Here is a 17,473-nt window from a genome sequence, read left to right on the forward strand (position 1 = left end):
AAATAATTAACCAAGTACGGACTCTACGGTTTGGGGGGGTCTTGACCCCTGTGACCCCCTGTATTCGTATTACCCTCCAGTACCCTTTGTATGAGTTTTTACGTTTTTACAAAAAACTTTTTGTACTTGTTTACGTATGTCCATGCATTTACAATCAGCGCCCCTAGCGGACTGTATCAGAACTGATTGGAAATGTATGGGAAATACGTGAACAAATACAAAAACAGTCATCTTTGTAAAAAACATAAAAACTCATACTAACGGTACTGTTGTAATATAAAATTATCGTGTCACAATGCTAGTACCGTACTCCTCCGAAACGGCTTTACCGATTTTCACCAAATTTTATATGCATATTCAATAGGTCTGAGAACCGGCTACTATCTATTTTTCATACCCCTAAGTGATAAGGGTTATTCACCCTTCACATTTTTTTATTTATATGGCAACACAACGTTTGCTGAGTCAGCTAGTTAATATATATTTTATTTTTTATTTTCAGAGTTTGGACTATTCACAATATACTTATTGCCATGGTCTGCTGTTTAGTTCTGTTCGTCACTTACAAATTTGTTTCTGTATTTGTTTATTAAATAAAATTAATATTTGTTTTCTTCTTTATTTTTCTATTATTCACGATCGTTAACAATAATCAATCTATCGAATGTTTTCCTATCAAAGATCGAAAATTTGCAAATTCTAGAAAAAAATTGTCAAATTTGGTAAAGACAAAAAATTTAATAAAAAAAGATTACATAATAATAGATTATGTGGGCCTGAAGTTTAAGACTACACATTATTTTTAAGCTTTTGTTTAAGGTATCGTCGTCAACCCATTACTGTCCCACTGCTGGGCACGGGTCTCCTCTCAGAATGAGAAGGATTAGGCCATAGTCCACCGCACTGGACAATTGCGTGTTGGTAGACTTCACATACCTTTGGGTTTTTTTTATATAAATCTCTCAGGTGTGCAGGTTTCCTCACGATGTTTTCCTTCACCGTTTAGCAAGTTATAATTAATTTCTAAAACGCACATAATTTTGAAAAATCAAGAGGTGTGAGAGGCATGCCTGGGATTTGAACCTTGGACCCCTCGTTCGAGAGGCCGAGTTTCTTAACCATTAGGCTTAGGTTAGATTAGGCTTATATATAAGTTTATTAACCACAATCTACAAAAGTGAAATTATTCATGTACAAGAATGAGTGAGACGTGACTCAATGACATTAAAAACTATAAGTAATAATCTTATATATAAAATTCTCGTGTCACAATGTTAGTTACCGTATTCCTCCGAAACGGCTTCACCGATTTTCCCCAAATTTTATATGCATATTCAGTAGGTCTGAGAATCGGCTACTATTTATTTTTCATACCGCTAAGTGATAAGGGTTGTTCATCCTGACCATTTTTTTATTCATATGGCAACGCAACGTTTGCCGAGTCAGCTAGTTAGTATGTAAAAACGAAAAATCACACTTCTTTAGTTAATCAATATAAAAATCGTGCATTGTCATCGGTTCTTGATAATTGTTCAAAATTTTGAATTAATCTGACCGTTCAAAGTGGGTAAAAATCGATTTCAAACATTCCATTACATACATACATATATGTCAAGCTAATAAAATAGGAAAAAATAATTATATAAAATGTTATTTACAGAAACTTCAGTGTATTAACATTAAGAAATTTAATATTAGATTTCAAATAAACAATAAATAAAAATAACAATATTGCACAATTGTCTAATTAAATTAAATTATTTACTTATATATAATTATTTTATTTTTTGTGAAGAGGCTGCTTAGCTATTATGACAATATAGATGGCGTTGTTTTCAAGCTATATTTTTCAAGTTTTCCGCGCCACTGTTAGTCCTCTCTGAAGTTGTTGCGAGCAGGGGTAGTCACACAATTTGCTATGGCGACGCGATCCATTTCTATATTAAGAGCGGACTAGCAGTTTTACGCGGATTATACCCAGTGTCCCCAACCCTGTTCATTGCTATTCTCGAATCGATAGTAAGAAAACTGGATTGGGATAAATGTGATAATGTAAAGCACAAAATAAGGAACATTGGAAATCTTTGGAGGAGACCTTCACCCGAGGAGGGGTTCTAGAGAAATAAATTTTATAAAAAAGAAAAAAAAACACGTACAATAAATGCATGTCAACTTAAATTTAAATATAACGAAATGTATGTATAAAACAATCATTCTATGTCCTTTGTTTATTAATTTAGCAACAATATATTCCTAATACATGGAAACAACAATGTAAACTTTTTTCTAGAAATATAAGGCTTTTTATTTTTTTTTATTTTATTTTTATTTTATTTTATATACCCAGTGCGGACAATGGGTTATATGGCAGACCCCATACCCACTAAGACCCCCGGGTGGCTGACCTCGGCGCAACGTGAAGGACTCAAGGATCTTCAACACAATACAATCGGAATCCTGCGAGGGAGATTGCACCTAACGGGCTCTTTTCATAACATTGGTACTCCAATTGGGCTCTTTTTATAACATTTGTACTCCAATTGAGCTCTTTTTTATAACATTGGTACTCCAATTGAGCTCTTTTTTATAACATTGGTACTCCAATTGGGCTCTTTTTTTATAACATTGGTACTCCAATTGGGCTCTTTTTTATAACATTCGTACTCCAATTGGGCTCTTTTTTATAACATTGGTACTCCAATTGGGCTCTTTTTATAACATTGGTGCTCCAATTGGGCTCTTTTTTATAACATTGGTACTCCAATTGGGCTCTTTTTATAACATTGGTACTCCAATTGGGCTCTTTTTATAACATTGGTGCTCCAATTGGGCTCTTTTTTATAACATTGGTACTCCAATTGGGCTCTTTTTATAAAATTTGTACTCCAATTGAGCTCTTTTTATATAATTGGTAGTCCAATTGCCACCGATATAGCCCCGAGATGAATATCGTCTGCTGTTGCAGACGAATATGCAGTCCACCTGATTGTAAGTGGATACTGCCGCCCATGGACTGGCCAGAGATGCGCTGCTACCCCTGAGGACTAAGCTTGAATACGGTAAAGAGTCCTTCACTCTTTACCGTATTGGTAAGGGAGACATACTTTTCCGAGGCGTTCCAGCTTAATCGTCAGGGATAGCGGCGCATGTGTGGCTGACCTCAGGTAGGAATATCTAATCCTATCTGGGGTTAATTACAGATGTCCATGGGCGGCAGTGGCGTCATCAGGTGAAATGCATGCTCGTCTGCTACTCCTGTATTATAAAAAACGATAATTGAAATTCATGCAAACATTGTTAAATTTTGTATTACAGAAAATTATTATAAAACAATAATTACCAATTATAAGAGATAGAATAAAATTTTTTACAAAAAAAAACAACCGACTTCTATGTCACTACAAAGTAAAAAAATGATTCAAATAAATGTTGGTTTAGTACATATTTCTGAAGTCGGCGCTCAATATATTTCGTTGGATAACGATGTAAACAGCGTGTCTAATATGAGCGCCGACTTCAGAAACGTCCCTAACGGCGGAGTAATTCGTGTACATACATAAAAAAAAAAGATACCGGCCGAATTGATAACCACCTCCTTTTTGAAGTCGGTTAAAAATATTAATTACAAAATAAAACAATAATTTATTTAATTTACCTATTATTTACCACTACAACAAAATATTACTTAATTCGGTATCAATTACCGAATAATATGCAGATATTCGGTATTCGACCGAATATAATAAATGCAGCCGAATAGGCCGAATAACGACAAGTAAACGAATATTGGTTGCAAGGCTACATGTACTATTTTTTAAATCGTAGTCTTCTTATTAATTTCCAAATATCTTCATCCCAATATAATAAATGAAGTTTAGGAACCACCAGACTAATATGATATTGAAGGTCAGCTGTAGGTAGTATAGGCTGAAAAATAAAATAAAATTACTATTTTTTCTTTTATCTTTTTACATAAACACTTTCTACACTCACAGCCCCACACTAGGATTCCTTGTATCGTGGGTGCCTTGGACACATATAGACAAATACACAAACGCCCAGACCCAGAAACAGAAACCTAAAATTATCATTAAGATATCTGTCTGACCTGTACCCTTACCATGAGTTTTCAAAACATGCGACAATTTTACGTTACGTTTACTCAATCCATTATTCTGTTCCGTTTGTAACAATAAGTAAGTGCTCAAGTCATTTTGTCTGCCTCACATGTTCGTAAAAAAGAGAGACAAAACATAAAGCGCCATTTTGTCAATTTAGACATTTAATGTTACGTTACTGACACTTTAGTTCTGATACAATCCGCTAGGGGCGCTGATTGGATGTATGGGCAAATACGTAAACAAATACCAAAACAGTTATATTTGTCGAAACGTAAAAACTTATGATAAGGGTACTGAAGCCGATCACATACGAGTACGTTGCGAATCCCGAGGCCTGAAGTCGCCTCATAGAAGTTGGAAGGTTTGAAGGTGGTAGAAACCTTTGTGGTTCGACTCCGGCGGCACCACCGCCACACCTCATTCTACCTAATAAAAGCAGTGTTAGGCGCTGCTGTGTTCTGGTTTGAAGTGTGGTAAGGGAGAAAAACTTTTCCGAGGCGTTCCAGCATAGTCCTCAGGGGTAGCGGCACTTCTGTGGCCGACCTCAGGTAGGAATATCTAATCCTATCTGGGGTTGATTACAGATGTCCATGGGCGGCAGGAGCCTTTTACCATCAGGTGGACTGCATGCGCGTCTGCTACTCCTATATTATAAAAAATACTTACAATGTTAAAAGACGTCTTGCTTTAGGTAAAGTGGTTGGTGGGTCCTTGCACATATATTCTCTCACACCCAAATGATAATGATTAATATATTCTTTCGCATCTATGATCTGTAAAATAAATAATATTATAGTATACTAGCTGACCCGGCAAACTTTGTACCGCCTTAAAATCTATTTATCAAATAGATTTCATATAAAATATAGGCTATGTTACTCGTGGATAATGTAGCTTTCGAATGGTGAAAGTATTTTTAAAATCGGTCCCGTAGTTTTTGAGCCTATTCATTACAAACAAACATGCAAACAAAGTTTTCATCTTTATAATGTTAGTGTAGAAATACTACTTGTACCCCCCAGTTTCACCCGCGTTAAAAAGAAACAGGGGCACAGCTAGTTCTAAAATATAAGTAGCCTAAGTTACTCCTTATTACATCAACTACCTGCCAATAAAAGTCCCGTCAAAATCGGTCCAGCCATTTTAGAGATTAGCCAGAACAAACAGACAGACAGACTCACAAAAATTGTAAAAAAATGTTATTTTGGTGTATGTACCGTATGTATGTGATAAAAAAAAAAAAAAAAGCAGTGATAGCCTAGTGGTTAAGAAACGCGGTCTCTCGATCGAGGGGTCCGAGGTTCAAATCCCAGGCACGCACCTCTGATTTTCAAATTTATGTGCGTATTAGAAATTAATTATCACTTGCTTAAACGGTGAAGGAAAACATCGTGAGGAAACCTGCATACCTGAGAGATTTATATTAAAAAAATCTTAAAGGCATGTGAAGTCTACCAATACGCACTTGGCCAGCACGGTGGACTATGGCCTAATCCTTCTCATTATGAGAGGAGACCCGTGCCCAGCAGTGGGACAGTAAGGGGTTGATGATGATGACCGTATGTATATTCAGATGTGTGTAGTAAAAAGCGGTTATTTCAATATTAAAAACAGACACTCCAATTTTATTTATATGTATAGATGTATAGATTAATAATTAGCCAAGTGCGAGTTGAACGCACATGAAAGGTTCCGTACCACAATTTTTTTTTTTCAGTTTTTAGTATTTGTTATCATAACAGCCATAGAATTGAATGCATTGTGAACATTTGAACTGTCTACTTATTACGGTTCAATAGATAAAACGAAAAACGTCAAACGGAAGGGTCGGACCGCCCCGGGCCTCCGAAGCCGGGCCCGGGTTGAAGATGGTAGAACCCTTTGTGGTTCGACTCCGGCGACACTACCGCCACACCTTTTTCTATCTAATAACAGCAGTGTTAGGCAACTTTCCCCCGGGCCTCCGAGGGTCTTAGTCCGCCACTGTCCGTTTTCACCCTTTGGGTATGGAAGCCTTCTTTTTTGTTTACGAGGGGGAAACCTTCCAAAGGTACCCGGGGCCGTGGGAGCGACACAGGGTTATGTGGGATTCTTACCGCACTAAAACCCCCCGGTGACCGTCCTCTACGTTGCCAAGAGGACTCCGAGATCTCCTACGGAACGTAACCGGAGTCCTCTAAACACGTTGTCCCTTCGGGCTCTACCTAAGTGAGCTTCAGAACTCGCCACACCGTCTGGTTTTTACGACGGCATGCGACCACACATACCGTCCTTCCCGGAGTTGCTTGCCGGACGGCTCGACCTCCCAATCTTGCCGCCCGCAAATGGGGTTCGGAACCCTAACATGATTTTCATAGTTCTATTGCGTTTTTGTCTTACCTCGTATTCCGTGAAGAAAGTCTCTCGGTCTGCAGGCGTTACTTGGTGTCGCATGGCAATGAAGGAGTCGTGTTTGAAAATCCAATTTCCCGTCATATAATGCGAGAGTAGTTCTAGACCGTTGTGCAGACGCTTCTGGACTTTTATCATACTGAAATCATTATCATCATCATCATCATCATCATCATCATCAAAACCCGTGAGAAGGATTTGGACAATAACCGCACTGGCTAACTGCAAATTGGTAGAGTCCATATCATTTTGAGAACTTTTTTTTTCAGTATTATCATCAACTAAAGGTGGTAGAACCCTTTGCGGTTCGACTCCGGCGACACCATCGCCACACTTATTTCTGGCTGAAAACCGCAGTGTTAGGGCATGCTGTGTTCTGGTTTGAAGGGTGTGGTAAGGGAGACATGCTGTTCCGTGGCATTCCAGCTTCTCAGAAGGAGCGTCGCATCTGCGGCTGACCTCAGGTCGGAATAAGTATTTAATGCCATCTGGGGTTGATTTCCGATGTCCATAGGTGGCAGTAGCCACTTACCATCAAGTGGACTGCATGCTCGTCTGCTTACCCTATATTAGGTATACAAAAATGCACCGCGTTACATCGGCTGCTGACGTGGCGACGCGTCAGCCATCATGTTTCATAGTTTAGCTTAGACCTCGCTTATCTATGAGGGAAATGAGCGGTAGAGTCCACGCCAAACTCTGCCGCTCTGCTGTCCGCTCTGAATATAGAATAGAGATGTGCCGAGTCAGGTCGACTCGAGTCAGTACTCGAGTACTTACATAAACTCGCATACTCGAGTACCAATAGTGATACTCGAGTACCAGTAATACTCGTACACTACAACTACTACTCGTACAAGTAAGTTTTTTTTTTTTTTGCTCTTCCGTGCTATTGGACTGTATGTTGTGCAAAGTACTCGAGTACGTGAATACTTTGGACTCGAGTACTGACTCGATTCTTTTTTATATGAGTACTAAAGTACTCGAATACCAAAAATGGCCGACTCGGCACATCATTAATATAGAAATGAGTCGCATCGCAACAGCAAATTGTAGATATTAGCGGGACAAGAGCGCGGGGCTCCGGGGCACCCTCCGCTGCTCCCGCCGCAGACACAGCGCAGTTAGTGTGCCCTTACGTTGCTACGGAGTATATGCTTGTAGTTGTGTTCGACCGGATTGACTCTGACTACACCTGCGCGCAACAATTACAGAGCGGACTAGAAGTTTGGCGCGGACAATAACTTGGTGAAAACCGAAGTTTCTTCTGAAGTTTAGAGAATTACTATAACTTCTACTTACAAGGGTTTCTGCCTGAAGAGTATTAGAAGGAAATCCAGGAAGACCGCCGGCAACCAATGCATAAACAGGGCGAGTATTCGATAAACTAGTTTCGATTCGGTATAAATCAGGGAAGGGTACCACACGCAAAACGAAAATGGATATTTTACTGTTACCTCTTGCGCTGGAAAAAATAAATCATCATCAACCCACTGTCCCATTGGGCACGGGTCCTCTCAGAATGAGGATTAGGCCATAGTCCACCGCGCTGGACAAGTGCGTATTGGTAGACTTCACATACCTTTGAAAACTTTTTTAAGATTTCTGAGTTTTGCAGGTTTCCTCACGATGTTTTCCTTCACCGTTTAAGCAAGTGATAATTAATATCTAATACGCACATAACTTTGAAAAATCAGATAAAAATTATATGTTAGAGAGATAAGTATAAGATTACTTACATAATTTGGCTTGTTCGACGTAAGATAATGTGTTTACCGCAGAATTAGTGATATTACACACACGAATGTCTTTTGGCCTGTAAATAGATTTTTATTTAATACGAGCTGACCCGGCAAACGTTGTGTTGCCATATAAATAAAAAAATAAGGGAGAATAACCCTTATCACTTAAGGGCATGAAAAATAGATAGTAGCCGATTGATATCTGTCAAGTGTCGTCCACCAGCGTTGATGCAGATTTGCGCCCGATTTTCCACGACTTTCCTTAAAATATCCGCCCATAACATTTCGCATTCCAGTCGAATATTCAAAATCGAATCAAATTTTTTTTTATTCAAAATAGGTTCTTTACTGAGCACTTTTTGAATGTCAAACTACCACCACTTCACAAGGTGTTTCGTTATGGAGAAGAAGCGCCGAAAGAAACTCCATAACACACATCTTTTTAAAAAAATGGATTTCCAATGTTAAACTTAACCTAATGGTACATGTGGAGCTGGAACTACTTCAGACCACACCGTTTTGTCAGTCAAATAATGACTTAGTTTATAGTGCGCTTTTTTACATAGCGTTTGTTTAACGACATGTTTGAACTTTTTTTCTGTGAGATTCAAAATGTGGTCAGGTTTTTTATTGTAGTAGCGAATACAGTTACCCATGAAAGATCTAGCCACCTTGCATAATCTATGTTTAGGAATTGCTAATTTATTTCTATTTCTAGTATTAAAGTTATGGTGGTTACTATTTTTTTCAAACATATCTATCTATCTATTCTCCTTAAGAGCTGCGATTGTCTGAAACTTGTTGCTGTTGTTGGGTCATTGCATCCACTTAAAGTCACTGTCTGGTGTGTCGTTCATGCGGGAGGAGTGATTTCCGTATTCTTTTGAGAACGCCATAGACAGTGACTGTTGCTGGTTGCTACAGGGTCATGATACACGATTTTTTTCTACCGGAATTGGATGATCAGGGCTTGATGAACATATGGTTTCAACAAGATAGTGCAACCGCACGACCCACAATGGGTATTGTGAAAGAAACGTTTCCTGGTCGCGTAACCTCCCGTCTTGGCGGTTTGGCATGGTCAGCGAGATCGCCCGATTTAACCATCCCAGACTTCTTTCTTTGGGACTACTGGAAGTCACGGGTCAATCGCAGCTCTTAAGGAGAATATTTGACTGGAATTCGAAGTGTTACCGGAAAAAATCTTATGGAAAGCCGTGGAAAATATGATAAAACGGGCGCAAATTTGTATCAACGCTGGTGGAAGACACTTGACAGATATCATATTTTTTAATAGTCAAAAAAAAGTTACGGGTCCTGGTAAAGTACCCTATTACTCAAAATCCCTTTTTTTATTCAGAACAAAAGTTATTCAAAAACAAAATAGGGTGATTAATTTTGAGCAACCCGTTATATACCATCATATATATTTGAAGCGGATTGTTGCGAAGTAGTTTTCATCTTAACTTAATAATAAATACTTGTCAATATATGTCTTACCGTTCGAGTCCCGTTAAATATGTTAGAAGAATGGTGGCGTTAACCACTATATCTACGGGCATGAGGTCAGGTCTTACGCTTGGATGTGTGTGCATCACATGGAAGACTCCTGGAATAGAAGGTTCTGGTGAAAATTCTGGTTACCGCGATTTAAATTAAATGGAATGAATGAAGTTACACTAAATGGAACGGGACGAAACATAAAGAAACAAAATGATCGAAATGGAATGGGATGGGACGTAATGAAACGAAGTGGGACCAAATGGAACGGTACGATACATAATGAAATGAAATATAGTGGTGGTATTTTGAAGGTGGTAAAACCCTTTGTGGTTCGACTCCGGCGGCACCACCGCCTCACCTATTTCCACCTAATAACAGCAGTGTTAGGCGCTGCTGTGTTCCGTTTTGAAGGGTGTGGTAAGGGAGACAGATATTTCCGAGGCGTTCCAGCTTAGTCCTCAGGGGTAGCGGCGCATCTGTGGCCAACCTCAGGTGGGAATATCTAATCCTAACTGGGGTTGATTACAGATGTCCATGGGCGGCAGTAGCCACTTACCATCAGGTGGACTGCATGCTCGTCTGCTACTGTTATATTATAAAAAAAAGCTGGATACATTAATTTCTTCATTCAGCAGTGTAATCCTACTGTTGTTATTGTGTTTAATAATCTCCCGTTGTTCCAATATATTAAGTCTACAGCCCTTGTTACCCGTGTGTAAAAGTGATCGAAATGGAACGGTACGAAACGTAATGAAACGAAGTGGGACGAAATGGAATGGGTTATATCTGAATGAAATTACAGTTTAGCAAATAGATATCACCCACTAAGCTTTTTTATTATAAAGGAGTAACAGGCCAGCATGTAGCTGCCACTATGGTAAGTGGCTACTACTGCCTATGGACATCTGCTATGAACTCCAGACAGTATCAGATTCAAATCTGAGGTCTGCCACAACTTGCGACACCTGAGGACTAAGCTGGAATGCATTAGTAAAATATGTTTCCCTTACCACATCCTTCAAACCAGAACACAGCAGCGCTTAACACTACTAAGTTACTTAGATAGATAGAAAAAGATTATGTTCAGCAATTTTACCTTTGGCCTTAGCTATAAGTAATCCAGTAGGTCCATTTATGTTGTTGATCCATCCAGGTATCGGTTCCTGGTTACATGCGGTAGCTGAAATAAAAAGGTTATGTAGTTTAAATAATTGGCCACTGCTCAGTTCATATGTACAAGATAATGAGAATACTTCGATAGCGCGATTCAGGAACGTACAGTGTCATCTATTGAGGAGTAGCGGGAAGTAAAATATCGTCAACTACTCGTACGAGTAACACTTTTAGTGAATGTCCAAATTTAAACCACTTGACTATAGTTCAATCTTTATATATATACTAGTGGTGCCCGCGGCTTTGCCCGCATTTTAAAGAAATAATATGGCGTACATAAAACAAAAAAATTGTACCTGCATTGGAATGACAGTGGTGTCATCTGTCGAAAATTGGTCTTACCAACTCCTAAACCCTCGTGGGCTCTTGGACAACAACTTTGCTAAAGATCATCACTTGATCAAATGCATAGTTTCCGATTCTATAACTACTTACGTTGCTACTTAAATTAATTAAAAAAACCTTTTTCCACGGACTAAATTGTGAATCTAAACCATTCTCAAGTCCCCTTGAACACACATAACAAATTTCACCAAAACCAGTACAGTCGTTTAGGAGGAGTTCAGTGACATGCACACGCACATAAGAAATATATATATAAAGATTTCTTACAATAAATACTTACTAATCGACGGTCTAGCGACGGCTATAGTGAACTTTCCGGAGTACTCCGCCACTATGGACTCCGATAGCTCCTTTGTGTACGTGTAGGTATTAGGGAAAGGGTGAATCAACCTTGAAAACAAACAATTTGAGAGTGTTAACACTGATACTGGTAACGTTAGTAGTTTCGAAATAATTAACAGTTTTTTCAAAGTTATGTGCGAGTGCTTTTTAGTAATTGTAATGTGTAACTTGTCACTTGCTCAGACGATGAAAGAAAACATCGTGAGGAACCTGCATACCTGAAAAATCTATTTTTTTTTACTGTGTGAAAACTGATAGTGTTATTGCAACTGTTACCATCAACCCATTACTGTCCCACTGCCGGGCACGGGTCTTCTCTCAGAATGAAAAGGATTAGGCCATAGTCCACCGAGCCAGGTGGCGCGCTCTGAGGTGCTGGCGAGACCGGCTATTGGAACCGCGTAACATACGCCAACGGGTGGTCGATGCTATCGTACCGAACTTTCGGGCTTGGCTCTTTGCCAAAGGTCGTGTCACCTTCAGGTTGACCCAGATACTCACCGGACATGGCTGTTTCGGTGAGTATCTGAACAGGATACAGAGGGAGGAGACGGCCCAGTGCCATCATTGCGGGCACCACGAGGATTCCGCACAGCACACGCTGCAGTACTGCCCAGCGTGGGAGTCTCAGCGGCGAATCCTCGTGTCAAAAGTGGGACCGGACCTGTCTCCAGCGGCCATTGTTGGGGCGATGGTTCAGCGCAGCGAAGCCTGGGAAGGCATGATCACCTTCTGCGACATAGTCATGTCCGCGAAGGAAGACGCCGAGCGAGCTAGGGAGCGCGCTGAACCCGCTCGGAGGAGGAGTCGCCGCGGGCGTAGATAACGCCGACCGGCGCGGTGTCCCTGTAGTTCCGGGACCAGAATAGGGCTACGGTATCCCCTGCCTGTCGTAAGAGGCGACTAAAAGGGGCTTCCGGGGTTGCGGGCGGCAAGAGTGGGAGCTCGAACCGCCCGGCTAGTGACCCCGGGAAGGACGGCGGTATGTGTGGTCGCCTACCGTCGTGCCCACCAGACGGTGTGGCGAGCATCAAGCTCACCTGGGCAGAGCCCGATGGGGCAACGCGCTAAGAGGACTCCGGTTGCGTTCCTTTGGAGATCCCGGAGTCCTCTACGCAGCGCCGAGGACGGCCACCGGGGGGGTTTTAGTGCGGTAAGAATCCCACATAACTCCGTGCCGCTCCCACGGCATAGGGTACCTTTTGAAGGTTTCCCCCTCGTAAACAAAAAAAAAAAAAAAAAAAAAAGGCCATAGTCCACCGCGCTGGACAAGTGCGTATTGGCAGACTTCACATACCTTTTGAAATCTTTCTTTAATTTCTCAGGTATGCAGGTTCGTAATCAACTCCAGATAGGATTACATATTCCTACCTGAGGTCGGCAACAAATGCGCCGCTACCCCTGAGGACTAAGCTGGAACTCAGAAAAGTATGCCTCTTACCACACCCTTCAAACCAGAACACAGCAGCGCTTAACACTGCTGTTATTAGGTAGAAATAGGTGTGGCGGTGGTGCCGCCGGAGTCGAACCGCAAAGGATTCTACCACCTTTCGTTGCCAGTCGTCTGGTCACCCGAAGCGAGGATAAGCCTGTGAAACATCCCTTTTGAAATGTTACTTTAGTAGAACAACTTACTTATTTTCTACAGTCTTCAACGTGTCATCGTCCATCCATTTCATCATGTTTATGATGTCGTGAGGATTGTGCTTCGAGGTGTACATCTTCTCTTCCAGCGTATCGAGGTAGTCGTGGCAGTAGGCAGTTGACATGTGTAGGAAGACCTGGAGAAATTGATACATTTAAAGGTGACAAACCTTTTTTGGTCTTATGTAGGTCGACTTTCACTAAGCCAGTTAATGAATTATTATCGTCGCTAATACGAAGCTTGGATATTAACGATATCGCATTTTTATAATAGCACTTTAAAATAATAAGTCACTCATTTGACACTACAGTTCAAACACAAATGCAGTGGGGATGTCAAGTGGGGATGACATCATGGCGGCGTTCGAGTTAACAGAGAGCGGCATTCTGGTCGGAGACTTCAGCAAGAACAATTTAATAACGGGCATGTAGTTATAATACCTCTAATCACTAGTGTGAACTTACTTACGTGTAATTGTAACATCGTTACTCCGTACCGTATTTATGTGACTATATTTATACATTACTACCTTCAAGAAGACATTGACCACAGAATGAAACGTTTTTATAACAAATTAAGAAGAAAACAATAATATAATATTCTGAACTGATTTTTTTTGTTTCATCCATTAACCAGCTCGGTGAGATCGCCCTATAATGGGATCCTCTACTATTTGTGATTCGACTTTAGAGGCACCGCCATATGTTTGCCTCACAGCAGTAGTATAGCATCACTGAGTTCTGGTCTGTGTGGTAAGAGAGACATTGAATCAGATGGCCAAATAGCTCACCAGAGCCTTGAGTAAAGCCCTGAATAAAATAGAAAAGGGCTAACACATAAACTTGTTAAGGGCTTTCAAGGACACGACTTTCAGCATCGAAGATAACGAAACTGGTTCGAAGGGTGTGGTAAGAGAGACATACTCAATTACTCATCCCAGGTATTTCAGTTTAGTCTTAGTCTTCATGGATTGGGGTTTTGTGGGCGAAAAGAGGTGGGAATCTTATCTTATCTGGAGTTGATAACAGATGTTCAAGGGCGGTAGTAGCCACTTACCATCAGATGGACTGCATGCTCGTCTGCTTATAGTATATCCTTATATTATAAAATCAATAATTTCAATAATACCTCCAAATTCTGCATCGTTTCAGCAAATTTCAAAATTTTTACAGTTCCGCAAACATTCATTTCAACTGCTTCTCGGATGAACATGTCAAATCTGGAAATTGAAAAGAATTTATGGACTTTTCAACATGAGTAAGACGGAATATCGTAAATTCCAAGAAAAATCGTGATACTTAGTTGTCACATATAAATATGTCTAAAGTTAAGATATGATATATTCCAGAAAGATTTTCCTAACATTTTAAATCCAAATTTTAATGTTAACGAAACTTGAAAGATGGCCAGCGCAGTACACCATGGCCTAATCCTTTTCAGTTTGAGAAGAGACCCGTGCCTAGCAGTAGGGCAGTAATGACATGACCCCCCGCTTGGGAGATGAGTTAAAACCACTGTAATATTTTTGCCATCCCAAAATGTGCCGCCAAACTGTTTGTCCGCTCTGAATATAGAAACGCGTTGCGTCGCAATAGCAAATTGTAGATAGATAGATGACGAAGACAGCGCTGGACCTCCCCCGTCACCGCTGCTCGCTCTCGCCCACGGGCATATAACGCAGTTAATGTGCCCTGACTACAGAGTATATGCTTGTAGTTGTGTTCGAAAAGATTGGCTCTCTGACTACATCAGCGCGTAACAACATCAGAGCAGACTAGCAGTTTGGCGCGGACCATACACCGTTACCTGACAGTCGCTGCGCAGTGGAAGACGATCTGACACTCGCGCTGCACCTCCTCCTGGTCCAGGATGGACATGCCCAGCTCCTCCTTCAGCATATCTCCGGGCACCAGCCGCAATTTGTGCAGATTCTTCGGGCATTCTTTGTGGATTCTATTGAATACCTGAAGAGAGATTTTGGGTTTTATCCAAATTTGTGTTGATTCCCGTTCTGTCATAAACAGTTTTTAGGGTTCTCTTTCCATGGAATAAAATGAAAGTCTATCATTAAGCTGTCTGTCTGCCTGTCAAAGGCACTATCTCTTCAAACGCAATAGATAGATACTTATTAGATAGATACATAGTAAAGTATTTTTGAAGGTGGTAGAATCCTTAGTGGTTCGACTCTGGCGGCCCCACCACCACACCTATTTCTACTTAACAACAGCAGTGTTAAGCGCTACTGTGTTCTAGTTTGAAGGATGTGGGAAGGGATATATAGTTTTCAGAGACTTTTCAGCTTAGTCTTCAGTGGTAGCGGCCCATCTGTGGTCAACCTCAGGTTGGAATACCTAATCCTATCAAGGATTGTTTACAGGTATAAGCCACTTACTATCAGGTCGACTGTATGCTCGTCTGCTACTGCTATATTATAAAAAAATCCCAGTCCCTTACCACAGAATTGATATACTCCTGCAGTCTCTCCTCAGCACTCTGCCCTTTCTTAGGCCGCATCAGCAGATACAGGGTCTTCAGGTCAGGGCAACTCCTCAGCAACTTCTCCACCAGCACTATCCCTAGGAACCCAGTCGCTCCCGTGATGAAGATCGACTTCCCAGCGTAGTACTCCGCTACGCTGATGGAGGGCGCCATTTTGTTTGGAATTTAAGCTAGGAAAAAAAATAACATTGAAATTTCGGTTATGTCAAAAAATAGCAATTTTCTAAGTACATATGAAAATATATGGTATTTAAAAAATATATATATAAAAATTTTGTCTGTCTGTCTGTCTGTTTGGTCATCGTTCGTCATCAACTCATTATTGTTTCACTGCTGGGCACGGGTCTCCTCTCAGAATGAGAAGGATATAGGCCATAGTCCACCACGCTGGCCAAGTGCGTATTGGTAGACTTCACATACCTTTGAGATTTTTTTATATAAATCTCTCAGGTATGCAGGTTCCCTCACGATATTTTCCTTCAACGTTTTAAGCATAGATATATTATACAGTAGGATAATATATCGATGTTTTAAGCAAGTGATAATTAATTTCTAATACGCACATAACTTTGAAAAATCAGAGATGCGTGCCTGGGTCACAGAAGTTAAACTTTTTTGGCGTATTTAATACAAAAACACACATACATACACAATAACACATTTCACAAAATAATTGGTGTCTACAGTCCGCGCCAAACTGCTAGTCCACTATGAAGTTGTTCCGAACAAGTATAGTCATACAATTTGCTATGACGCGATTCAGTTATATATTCAGAGCGCACTAGAAGTTTTCGCGCACTATACTTATCGCATCGTATTTTTAAAATAAAATATTTACAACGACTTTGTTGAGTAATAACAATTATTACAATTTTAGTATCGATTTTATATGTATCGTTAAACACTATTATATCCAAAATGTGCCAAAAAGTATAACTTCTCAAATAAAAAGGCTATTAAAATACTTACAACTTTTAAATACCGTGTCTCTTTGCAAGAGAATCGTGTAGAACTAACGATAAACTAATTATTTGATGTGCCAATGAATAGGACTTTTTAAAATATAGTCTACATTAGTCTTGGTACCGACTTGTGTGCGATTACGAACATATGGTGATACAAAAAAATCTGAAGTGTCTGGTTTTTTATTAATTGATCTTATCATTATATGATTCATATTATATATATTATTATTATGTTACGACTATGTATGTTAAATCAGTAACAAAAAAGCAGTGATAGTGTAGCGATTAAGAAACTCGGTCTCTTGATCGAAGACTCTGTCCCTCCTGTCCATACGTTTCCCTTCCTGTTTCCATACGTACTGCTAAATCCTTATACTCATTTAAAAATCAGGTTAAGTCTCATTACTTACAACTATAACTCTGGTTTTAATAATTACTTCTTCTTAATTTTGTTTATTTTTATTTTTTAATATTATTATTATTATTTTCCTTTGCTATTTTATTTTTCAATCATCTCTCCCATTCTATTTTAGTCTCCTTCTTTTACTGGTGCTTAGTGTATGCTATATTTTATTTATTCCAGCATGTTTATGCTATCTTAGTCCTATAATTATATTTATTATTATTATTTGAACCCTACCTATTTTTCTATTCATCCCTACTATAACTCCTTACCTAAAGGTTGTCTGGAAGAGATCGCTGGTTAGCGATAAGACCGCCTTTTGTATTGTCTTTTAAATTAGTTGT

The 17,473-nt window shown here is 39.9% G+C and overlaps 1 protein-coding gene across 1 annotated transcript; it reads right to left on the reverse strand.

The window, feature by feature from the left end:
• Nucleotides 1-3,534: 3,534 nt before the first annotated feature.
• Nucleotides 3,535-15,914, reverse strand: LOC140756900 (putative fatty acyl-CoA reductase CG5065). The gene is made up of 12 exons (XM_073092437.1): nt 15,717-15,914; nt 15,069-15,226; nt 14,391-14,481; nt 13,253-13,398; nt 11,556-11,665; nt 10,854-10,937; nt 9,755-9,863; nt 8,252-8,328; nt 7,815-7,977; nt 6,501-6,651; nt 4,788-4,894; nt 3,535-3,927 (listed from the first exon to the last, which is right to left on the reverse strand). Exons 1-12 carry the CDS (start codon nt 15,912-15,914, stop codon nt 3,834-3,836), a joined length of 1,488 nt encoding a protein of 495 aa, XP_072948538.1. The 3' UTR covers nt 3,535-3,833.
• Between the last annotated feature and the right edge of the window lie 1,559 nt (nt 15,915-17,473).

Source organism: Epargyreus clarus, unplaced genomic scaffold (genome assembly GCF_041222505.1).
Source record: "Epargyreus clarus isolate Ecla_fem2 unplaced genomic scaffold, WU_Ecla_fem_2.2 ptg000036l, whole genome shotgun sequence".
Taxonomy (NCBI): domain Eukaryota; kingdom Metazoa; phylum Arthropoda; class Insecta; order Lepidoptera; family Hesperiidae; genus Epargyreus; species Epargyreus clarus.

Bases quoted from the DNA above. Each gene is read 5' to 3' on its own strand.
- LOC140756900 (XM_073092437.1), bottom strand. From the start codon at position 15,914: ATGGCGCCCTCCATCAGCGTAGCGGAGTACTACGCTGGGAAGTCGATC. The intron at 13,399-14,390 runs GTATTATTGAAA...CAATTTCTCCAG, and splicing joins AAACGATGCAGAATTTGGAG to GTCTTCCTACACATGTCAAC. The intron at 7,978-8,251 runs GTAAGTAATCTT...TATTTTTTCCAG, and splicing joins CGTCGAACAAGCCAAATTAT to CGCAAGAGGTAACAGTAAAA.